The 11,723-nt window shown below is 43.4% G+C and overlaps 1 protein-coding gene across 1 annotated transcript; it reads left to right on the forward strand.

Moving 5' to 3' along the window:
• The first annotated feature begins 432 nt into the window (after positions 1–432).
• mmp21 (matrix metallopeptidase 21) lies at positions 433–4,668 on the forward strand. The gene is made up of 8 exons (XM_076298678.1): positions 433–585; positions 948–1,276; positions 1,355–1,656; positions 1,951–2,090; positions 2,383–2,524; positions 3,245–3,502; positions 3,802–3,974; positions 4,360–4,668. The coding sequence occupies exons 1-8, from the start codon at positions 433–435 to the stop codon at positions 4,666–4,668; spliced, it is 1,806 nt and encodes a 601-aa protein (XP_076154793.1).
• The last annotated feature ends 7,055 nt before the right edge of the window (positions 4,669–11,723 follow it).

Here is an 11,723-nt window from a genome sequence, read left to right on the forward strand (position 1 = left end):
TGATATCAACACGATTAGACTGGTTGCCTAGTTACAGTACACTTATATTTAATGTTGTCCTTATTTTGAAATTAATAACCCTTATAGGTCTATTGTTAATGAGATTGAAAATAGGCTAAACCAGTTCAGCGTTCGTTTGAAAATGAAAAGAATAAATTGTGATGACTTCTATGTCTACATTGATATGGCTCATCTTATCCTAACAAATTCTACAGGGGTGACAGAAGTTCTCGAAAACCTGCCAAGTTTTTGGCAATGAGGTGTTGGAAAGGGGAGGATGAGAGGCTTTTTACTGTGCCAGTAGGTTATCCCGGAGGTGGAGCATCCGGTGGACGCATATAATGAAAGCAGAGTTTGCAACTTTGCAGTGGATCCTTCGACACGAACTAGTCCACAGTACTATCTTCTGTTGTAGACTATACGCACACAACGATGCTTACACTTGTACAGCTGATCTCTTTCTTTAGTTCGACCATCATCGGCGCAGGGTTTGCGGAGAAACTCTTCCATAATCGTGACCATTCCGATGTAGTGATACCCCCTTCACATCAAGCAGAGCTAATTACGGATAAGGACACAGCAGAGGTAATGTCGTCTTCTATGTTAGTAGGCTACACCGTTTTTTTTTGCATGCCTAGTTTGTGTGATGATTTTCATCAGTAGGCCTGCGACGACTAGGTGATGACATGCCAAATTAAATGGGCCTTGCGTTATTGAAGGCCTTCTATGTACTCACAAGTACACTTTTAAAACTAATCTGTTGTCCCTATCTAAACATAGATATGTGTTAAAACAACGCAAGTTGTGTTGTTTTCAACACATTAGTTTTAAGAGTGTAATGAGTTTATTTTAATGTAGGCATGTAGGCAAAACAAGTTTATCACCAAGTCATGTCATACATTAATCATTTGTCACTAAAGTTGGTATTGTAACGTTAATTTTTCCAGGGTTTTCTCTCCAAATATGGCTTCATAAAGCCTGTAAAGTGGGAAGACAATCAATGGGATGAGGATGAATCATCAGGAGACTTTTCCTCTGGAGACATGATGTCCCTCATCCAAGAAGGAGACCGTACATTGTGGTCAGGTAATGACAAAGACCCCACTGGGAATACACAGTTCATAACCGCTCTCAAGGAGTTCCAGAGGGTGACAGGCTTGCCTGTGACAGGCCTGTTTGATGATGCCACCAAAGCCGCCATGAACAAGCCACGCTGCGGGGTTCCTGATAAAGAGGCAGACTCCAACACCACTGCTGAGCATAATACAACCACAACGGATGGGGACAGCGGTAAGCACAGTAACAGCACTGAAACTGACCAACAACAAATCAAGGATCCTGATAACAGAACTATGGATACAAAACAGGACCATACTCATAGTCAGAGGCTCTCTCGTAAGAAACGCCACTTGGCTGACTTGTTGGGTAAGAGCAGGAGAAGAAGGGAGGGAGAGACGGGCTACATGGCCTTCTCTAAGACGCTGCTGAGGTGGAGGCTTATTGGGGAGGGCTACAGTAGCCAGCTGTCCATTGACGATCAGAGGTACATCTTCAGACTGGCCTTCAGGATGTGGAGTGAGGTCTCTCCTCTCAAGTTTGTGGAGGATTCACGCTCTCCTCTGGAGGACATTGACATCAGGCTGGGCTTTGGAACAGGTTTGGCATATGTCACATTGTTTCTGGCATATTGGTATATTTTCACATTTCAATGTTACCCTCCATTATGGGTGGCTTACACAAATAATTTGTTTTGTTTTATTAATCCTATTAATGCAGTGTATGAACTGCATCCCCTGGCTCAAATTCACAATTTGCATTTTTATTGTGAGGTTTTTTTGTCTTCAACCATTCTACCCAGATAATAAGTTATTTAATCCACTCAGTGTAGGCCACTTCTGCCCTCTAATGAATCAATTCTGTTTAATACAGCCCTTTATATTCTCTCCACAGGGCGACACTTAGGCTGCACTCAGAGATTTGATGGCGCAGGGAGGGAGTTTGCTCATGCGTGGTTCCTTGGAGACATACACTTTGATGACGATGAACATTTCACCGCCCCTAACACTGGGGACGGGATCAGCCTGCTGAAAGTGAGTCCATGACGCATGTGCCACAATTCAGTCTTTTACAGAGCAATTCAACTATGTAGGGAATATAGTTTACTTCTGGCTTGACTTGACTTGTCTCTTGGCACACTGGAACTAAAATGAGTTAATTCTGTGAAAGCTATAGTTGGATTGTAGAGAAGGCAAACCGAATACTCACAAGGCTGAGAGTCCTGGCTCACATGTGTTATATACTGTATGCTGATGGTACATACTGATGTACTAATACCAAATTGTATTTGGCCAAGCGGTGATTATTTTGAGTGTGCCTCCACAGGTGGCGGTGCATGAGATTGGTCATGTGCTGGGTTTGCCACATATCTATAAGCCTGGGTCCATCATGCAGCCCAGTTACCTTCCCCAGGAGTCCAGCTTTGAGCTCGACTGGCAAGACAGGAAAGCCATTCAGCATCTTTACGGTACAGCATGCCCCTGTCTTTAAAGCCTCCCTCTCTCTTTAGGTCAAATCTATAATCAGTGTAAATCTGCTCAGAGAATGTGCTTTGTGTTACACAAAACTCAGAAACACAGTCGAGAAGGGAAAATAAATCCTTATTGCCTCAATGTGCCCCATTGATGACGTCAATACACATGTCAGTCGAATCTTATCTTAATTTCTACACCAATTCTCATCACATGACATTATGCCAGATCATAACATTCATATGCGAATCAGCCTTTGTACCAAACCACTATGTAAAAGATCTATCCAGATTACAATTCATTAAAGATAATAATCTGTATAGCCCAGGAAACCAAATAAAGAATATCAACATATAATTTGATGTTTCATCAAACCTCGCTGCCATTAATTTGAACATGAATGCAATCACTTCTGAGCAGCCTGCCATGCGTCTGCAGTGCAGCCTGCAGTGCATCTGAATAAATAAAGACCAGTCACTCATTAAAGCACATTCAAGTAGGGCTACATTTGTGCTTTGTATAAGACCCAACTACCAGAACATCACAGCGTGTGCTACTGTTCTCAGCAATAACAACTCACACTTATTTTTCATTTTTATACAGTACTATCCATATACCATACTATATATACAATGCTATGCCATGCTATTGCAAAACACAATGTGTTTCTTGGAAGCCTCCATCTCACGGCTTCGCTCACTCTCTCAATCCTATAGGCAGCTGTAAGGGTCGCTTTAGCACAGTGTTTGATTGGATCAGGAAGGAGAGGACTCCCTATGGGGAGGTGAGGATCCGTTTCAACACGTACTTCATGCGAGATGGCTGGTACTGGCTGTATGAGAACCGGAACAACCGCACACGTTACGGTGACCCTGTAGCTGTACAGGTGGGATGGCATGGCATACCAGCCAGCGGTGTGGATGCGCACGTTCACGTGTGGACGCGTGGAATCGATGCCATCTATTTCTTCAAAGGTAGGTTAATAATCTATCCCACAAATCCCCCCAGGTCCCAGGTCATGAAATATGAGCCCAGGAATGACCATGGTCAGTGTTATAATGGCACTGCTTATTGGAATTAAAAGAATAGCTCAAAATAAAGCCGAGGTTTCCCAGAGCAGTGTTTGTCTGCCACAGAGCGACCTTGGCGCAGCTGGGTTTTCAGCCTCTTGATTCTCCGCAGCAGTGCTGTCAGTGTGTAGTGGCACTGAATAGCTAAAAAGATGTGCTGCTCTTGTGCAAATGCTCTCTAACACATTGGTTATGCCGGGCAGGTACTCAGTTCTGGAGATATGACACTGAGAATGACCAGGTATTCACAGAGGACGAGGAGGGTCAGCGCTACCCCAGGCCCATCTCCGCAGGCTTCCCTGGGGTGCCTAGCCCCATCGACACGGCCTTTTATGACAGAAGAGATTCTCACGTCTACTTCTTCAGAGGGGCACTAGTAAGTGCATGCATCTTTTCTCTACAACCTCATTTCAGGTGTGAAACAAAGAGATTTGGTCACAGCATTAATAATTCTCACAATACTTATGTCAACAGAAATTCTTTGATGAAAGAACGTGTAGTAAGAGTACCAGTAGTATGTGCATGCATCCTTAACCTACAGCCTCATTTTAGGTGAAAAGAAAAAGATTTGTTCACAAAAATATTAATTCTCACAATACTGTACTTATGTGAGCAATATTATTGACAGAAATGATTTCATCATTGAGAACATCATTTTACATAAATTTCATTATTATGCAGTTTTGCATTGTAATTCATTTCTATTTTGCAAGGACAATCAAGATAGAAAGAACCTCTTCTGACATATTTTTCTTTTGTAGGTGTATGCCTTTGATGTGAAAGCCAAGCGCTTGGCAATGGGGTACCCAAAGAAGATCACACAGGTGTTCCCGGCAGTGTTGCCTGGTGACCATCCTGTTGCTAACCTGGATGTAGCTTACTTCTCTTACACACACAATGCCATTTTCCTACTGAAGGACACCAGGTACTGGAAGGTGGTTGGCAGCAGAGATCGCAGGAGGAAGCCTTCACTGCCTTACAATAGCCTACTGCCACACCGGGAAGTTGACCAGCAGTGGTTTGACATCTGCAATGTCCACAGCACCGCACTGAGGATAGCTCGCAGGTGAACATCTGTGTCAAAATACTAAATGTTCTGCCAGCCTTTAGGACTGGTTAAGGTGTTGACATTTGCTTTTTTGTATCCATTTCAAATGGGAACCCATTATGATCCCAAGAAAACAGTAGTGCAAATTCATATATCAGGGGACAAGCCCACATATCCTTCAACTCTGTCTTTATTTTCAGTGTTTATATATTATATATTATATGTATTAATATACTTTAAATGATTTCCAAGTATGTACAGGTTCTGTAAAAATATAAATACATGGACATGTTTGTACTGTTTACCATATGTGGACAAAAACAGAAATGTTGGCTGTCTTAAATATAATTTATTAAATCGTTTATTTTTGGTCCATTTGTTGTGTATAATATTTCACAGACTATATCAATGAAAGATAAATGAACAGCATGTTCAGGTTGCTGGCTTCCCTCTGATAGCACCATATTTTGCAAATGGCCTTTTCTTAAAAGCAGAGTACTCTGCTACACTACCTGTACCTGCCTGGCTTTTATATAGCCCTCAAGCACTAGAGGGACTACAGTGATGACATTTAACATAAAACATCACATCGCTCTGTCTCTCTCACACATAACATACATTCACAAATATCTGGAAATGCCTGAAAGCTCACTCATAACTTTAGTTATGCCACCAGCCTGATCAGCTGCTGCTAGCAGTAGTATTTTTCTGTGTTCTCTGTAAGAAAAGGAAACTCACATTCTGGTTGGAAGACAGATTGTAATGTAAGTAGAATTGTTAAATTCTCTACATTCTTTTGAAAATGTGATTATGGTTATGCTGATTAACCATTTCGGTTAAACACAACTATATGGACAGAAATTGTATAACTTGGCACAAAACATTGTAAAAGCCCGACATGAGCATTTGTGAGGGGAAAACATAACCATCTAGCACATTTATCTGTTGCCTGTTCTGAAATCAAGGGTGATTGCACAGTACGCAACTGTGAAAGGTTATTTGTCATCCACTGGTCCTCTGTCAATAGTGAAAGCCTTGTTTAAACATGCTTTCATCCCTCAGCCAACGCCACTGTAATTCCCAAATGTCATCTGACATTTCTTATGCCACAGTCTTTTTTTCATCCTCTCTCTCTCACACACACTCACTCTCTCTCTTTCCCTCTTGCTCTTTTCTTTTCCTTCCTCCTCTCACCCCTCCTCTCAAAAGCTGGTGCATGTAAATGAAATGGCCTTTGGGTGTGAGTTAAGAGCTTCTCTGTGCACACCAAGACCCAGCAGTAATCGTTTTGGATATGTGACTGAAGGAGTAGCACAGCCCAGGGATGAAATGATTTGCTGATTAAGAGACTGAACTAATCAGTGTTAATTTATTCATGGGGCTCCCATAGCCTAGTCCTTGATGGAGAGAGAAAGACATACTGTTTAGCCAAAAAAGGTCTTGCTGTTTTCAAAAGAGGATCATAGCAACACATGTAAATTACTTTACTGCACATACTAGACCTACTCAGTTGTAGTATTAAGACATGAGGGTCATCGTAGGGACCATAACACTTATTACGTTTATTTCATTCCATTGTATGTCACTTCAAGCAAAAATATGTTAATATTACTCTATCCAACTATTCTATCAGGCTACTCGATACGGAATAGTTGCCTTTTCAATTTTTTTGGTATTTATAACATATCTATTGGAATTAAATGTTTAATAATGATCAACAGTGTGCAGTGGCTCAATAACCACAACACTTCCCCTAGAGATACCCCACTCTACATTCTGATTAGCACCTGTCCATTACTGTAACACGCAAACCTTGGAGGTGACTGAATGTGATGTTTACTTAACAGTCCTTTCACAAAAGCCTTGAGGTGGAGAGAGGAGGTTTATTGTGCTGCTATTTACTCAGAGTCTCAGTATATTTTATGTCGTAATCTATTTGAAAGACTACTGTACATTCTGAAAGTGGAGGGCTCAAAACAGATGAATAACACTCACTCTGACAGCCCATCTCATCTATACATCAGCAAGGCTGGTGTAGAAGAACATATCGATTCTCAAATCAATACATTCTGCGAGCAGCTTCAGCTCATTCGGCTCATTTAAAGAGATTAAGCTCCTGCTGGGCTTCAAATAACCTGCACAAAGCTAAAGGCGGACCAGAGGCTTTATTAATAAATAGAAGTAAAAATCAATTACAATCAATTACAAAATAGCACAGTGAAGTGGAGGCAGACATGGATGTGGTTAGAAAATGACAACAAGCACACTGCACATACATACTCTCTCTCTCTGTCTCACTCTCTCTCTCTCTCTCTCGCTCTCACTCTCACTCTCACTCTCTCGCTCCCACTCACATTATAATCAGCATGCTAATCAATTCTCTTATTTATCTTTGCTGTTGCAAATTGTATTTGTTTTCTAAATCTAATACACCTTGTTGCCTGGTGATATCTGTGTGTGAGAAAAGCTTGGGCTTGTCCAACCTCTCCCAGTTCTCGCTCTCTCACTTCTCTGGCAAGAAACACAGAAACTCAGTACTTCAAGAGTATACAAATATGCTGTTGTACTTATGCTTTGACAGCTCAAAGTGGACGTTGAAGAGGTGATGAGAGGGGAGTGGACACACATATGTGTGTGTGTGTGTGTGTGTGTGTGTGTGTGTGTGTGTGTGTGTGTGTGTGTTTGTATGTGTGTATAACAGTAGTTGTAGCTCGGGATAGATTTCTAAATATTCCAGGATTCCAGGATACATTTCTGGTTCAGTGCATACAGGAGCTGTCTCTGTATGATCATGTCTAAGGTGCCTATTGAGCTGTCATGCTAGAGCATTGTTTACACCTGACCTCACACAGCCCAGCGCCTGTGCTCTACCATCCATTCCTTTTCTATCCCATTATAGATGACCTGCTGTCGGAACCGCTCGGCGCTCCTCAAACAGAGAAGTCACGTCCGTCTGCGCTGCCGCTCACAAACATGAATCTCCACGCTTGCCACACGGCTCACTGGCTCCCACTATAGCACAAGCGAGGCACCCCCCCCACCCCGAAACCGCCGGCGACCCACCGAATGCGAGCGGGATGAATGAGATCAGTCACGCTGATGGGGCCACTGTCACACGCGCCCAGAGAGTGACGAATGGCTTCCCCCAGCAGAGCACCGGGACTCCACACAGGAGGCATTTCACCAGGGCTCCAGAAACAGACCCGTTACATACCAAACGAATACAAATTCACTTTTTTAGTGGGCTAAAGAGATTCTGGTCTTCTCCGTGTTCCAACTTACAGAGGCATGCCCTTTCATCTGAACTTTGCAGGAGGGAGCCAGAAATGAAAGTCACTCACTACAGTGCTCACTCTTGAGGGCTGAAGAGGAGAGAGGGAAGGGGAGAGCTGTGAAGAGCAGATGGTTGCGAATGGGTTGCATCGGCAGGCCCATACTTTCCACCAACCTCCATGGAAAGAAGGTTCGCCCGGTCTGCCTTTTTAATGTGCTGGAGTTTGCTGTTGTTATCTCCCTGCCAGTCCACCCCCCCCCCCCCCCCACCCACCCCTGAATTCAGCTGAATCGGGATTCTTCTTCGTGTTATTTCTCACCTCCTTGAACTTCACTGCTGCTCTCACATTAGATCATTTATTGGATGGAGCAGGTCTTGTTGACATGGTCTATTTTGGAACCTATATCCCAGCTAGACAGAGGCATTAAGGCTTGCGTCTCCGCAGATCTCCAGTGTGGTTCTAGCAGAATGACTAAGCACCCTATTGAAGACCTCTGGCAGTGCACCACATACAACCTCCCATTAGAATTCAGAGGGAAGTGGCGGAGATGGAGAAGCTCGCAGCTCGATGCAGATAAAGTTACAAGGTGAGAGCGTGATAACGCAGATGGGGAAATCCGTCGTTCAGCGCCGCCTGCCATTTCACTCACTGAAATACTGCAGGACTGGAGCCGCTGACAACCGGTGCCGCAGTTTCTGTGAACGCTGGCTTCAGACGTGTCAGTCTTAGTTAGGCTGGAGGGATGGTATTGCACCCTCTGAGTGCAACCAGAGCAATCAAACATGTTGGACAGAGACCATATCTCATGCATGTCGGAGGCCATTACACATACATTTGTTCCTGATTCATTCTATTAGTCATGGTGGCTTTGTTTTTCACAAATGTACCTTTTTGTATGAGCAGTCGTTACTCACAATGCATACACAATAACCCATGCATACTCACCTTCCTAATTCTGACACATTAAAATGAAAAAGGCCACCTTCACACACACACACACACACACACACACACACACTTACACACAGCCACACACAAATGAAACAATCGCATCACTCCTCTAGTATTGATCAGTTGCCATGGAGAGGAGTCGTGGAGACGGAATGCTCTTCTCTCACCGCATCCTGTGCTTGATCTCCATGGTTGCGTTGCTGCTGCTGACAGTCTCCTTCCATTCCTCGCCAGCAACCCCCCCCCCCCCACACACACACACACACCCTGCCTCTCCTCCCCTCTCCTCCCTCAGATCCAGCCCACTCAACCCCCCTCTCCCTCTGAGACATGGATGTCCTTCACGCCCCCCCCCCCACCCCCTCAGAAATTCAATTCCATTTATTATGCCCTTGTCTTGTCATCCAGGAAGGCTTAATGCAGTTCTGCTGTTCTTCATGGCCAGTGATGGCCATGCGGGCTGCCTGAAAGGTCGATGCACGCTGGTTCATATTTCAACCTCTCAGACCTCCAGTCATGATGCGTTGTCCTACATTGTTAAATTAATAATGGCCACCCAAGGAGCCCAGTAGTATATCACTTGCCCTCAGCTGTTTCCACAGAAAACAGAGGGGGGCTAGCTGAAGACCTCACTATACTTTTCTAAATCAGAGTCATACATCACTGGAAAAATGCAGACACTCGGTGTAAGAGCCGGTCAAATGATCAGACATTTTTCAGAAGAAAAATAAGCTATTGGAAAATGAAGGCTGTGTGTCAATATGAAGAAGACCAGGAGCAGTTATGTAATCATCTTTTGTTTGTCTCAATGGACGATTGGATTAATTACAATTGAATTCAAGTGTGTGCTTTCCATAGCGCTGAGGGGCATGCGAGCTCAAGTGCAGTGCTTTGGTGTACCAGTAGAGAGCAGCCACAATACATAGAAGCACTGAGGCTCTGTGCTGTGTGCAAGAGGAATGTGTCTCATTTCATTTAAAAGACACAGAGGAACGAATCTCAAACTCACACTGAAGAATGCACATGTATGCTTTCTCACTCTTTGAATGGTGCTTGTTGACCCTTAGCCCATTTCTATGAGATTTCTACCTCTGCCATTTTATGTCTCTCACTCATGCTGTGCCTTTCCCCCTCTCATTACTGCAGGGGATTTGTACTAGAGTGGAGGGCTGACATCAGCCTAACAGCCATTGTGTGGTCTTCCACCTCTCGTACTATGTAAAAACTAATGGCCTGATATTCACCATCCCAAATATCATCCAGACCATGTCCTGGAGATCCCCACAACACACTGGCTGCACATTCATCTACCATCCAGGACGAGGCATTTACAACCAGGCCTGTTTACTAACTCTCTCCTAATTCCACACTTGTGTCAATATGATCACTTTTGCAGAGGCTCATAATATGCACCTGGTAATGCAGTCTGTTGTCTGCATTCATTAATCTCCTCTCTGATACACAGTCAGAGCCCACTGTGCAGGTCCTGGTGGAATAGACACAGAATCTTCCTCACAGGCGTAGCAGAATGCGGAACATATGGTAATACTTTTATGCTTCAGCTAGCTGACTAATTTAAGAGGTGCTGCAGGTAATTATGTAACATGCTTTATGCTGCCAAGGACCAGTGTTTTACGCTTATTGACAATACATCATTTGTTCTTGTTTCCTTTTTTAAATATCTGTTGCTTTAGGCACCCAACAGTTTCTGGCCAAATAGGGATCATAGCTTGGGCAGGGGAAGAGAGAAGATATCAGGTGCTTCACTGACTGGCTGTCTGCACTCTGAAGTGGAGGTACGTAATCTGTTTCTGTTTGTGGAAGAAAGTCTGACAGGCGCTTTTATGCCCTCGATGGGATCTGAAAGTGGATGGCTTGAGATTATATTTACCAGAGCCCACACTTGCACAAAGTGCCATGTTTCCCCCCTTGTCTGAATGGAACTATTGAGGGTTTGAATGAGTCAAAGATTCGGCAGCCATGCCGGGGAGCGTGCGGATCAGGGTTTTTATCCATGGTAATCAGCGTGGAATTCAGACTCTCCTGAAAGGAGGATTTGGGGACTTGAAAGTTGTTGTGCGAACAAACTCTCGGAGGCGTACGCCGCCATCACCCGCAGTTGTGTATTATGCTTCAAATCAAGTCTCTCTCGATTTCTCTCTCTCTCTCTTTCTCTCTCTCTCTTGGCATCCTTTGCTATCTTCCTGCTTTACTCTGTTCCTGATAAGAATGTTGAGATTTAAAAGGGAAAAAAATCATTGACAGATGCATTTACCGCTGACAGACTTGCTCAATTTCACATTCAAATCAATATTTCCTCAGGTTTATCATCAAAAGCTCTCCAGTAAAGTGCTTCTTGGAAAGAGCTTTAGTGTTAAGGTGAGGTAAATAGGATTTTGAGTTCATCTTTTGGTTTTCCTTTTCATTAATTCTATATACTGATGGAAATATTTGTGTGTGTGTGTGTGTGTGTGTGTGTGTGTGTGTTTTCTGTTTATGATGAAGAATTGTGTAAGACATATCTCCATAGAGACAATAAAGGCAAAGAAGCTGTAGATAAAATAAATTCACTCTTTCCCAATTCTCACTTTCTGGAACTTTCTTAAGCTGTACAGTTTTACTAGGATGCATGCTGCGTTAATGGTTTGAGCAGTGTATTAATCACAGATATCCACACAGGAATACCATGTCAGGAAAGACCGCGTAGATTTTTGTGCAGAGGTCTGAATAATGGTGTGTTCATAAATACATTTCTTAGCTGTGGGCAGAATGCAGAACATTAAGGCTTTAAGAGCAGTTATAAGATAACTCTGGCAAAGTGCCCAAGTTCAGAGGAGGAACAAATTCCTCT

The sequence above is a fragment of the Alosa pseudoharengus genome, unplaced genomic scaffold, assembly GCF_046254945.1.
Source record: "Alosa pseudoharengus isolate Yale_2024_CS ecotype anadromous, Long Island Sound unplaced genomic scaffold, YU_APseudo_1.1 YU_APseudo_1.1_scf_21, whole genome shotgun sequence".
NCBI classification, from domain to species: Eukaryota; Metazoa; Chordata; class Actinopteri; order Clupeiformes; family Clupeidae; genus Alosa; species Alosa pseudoharengus.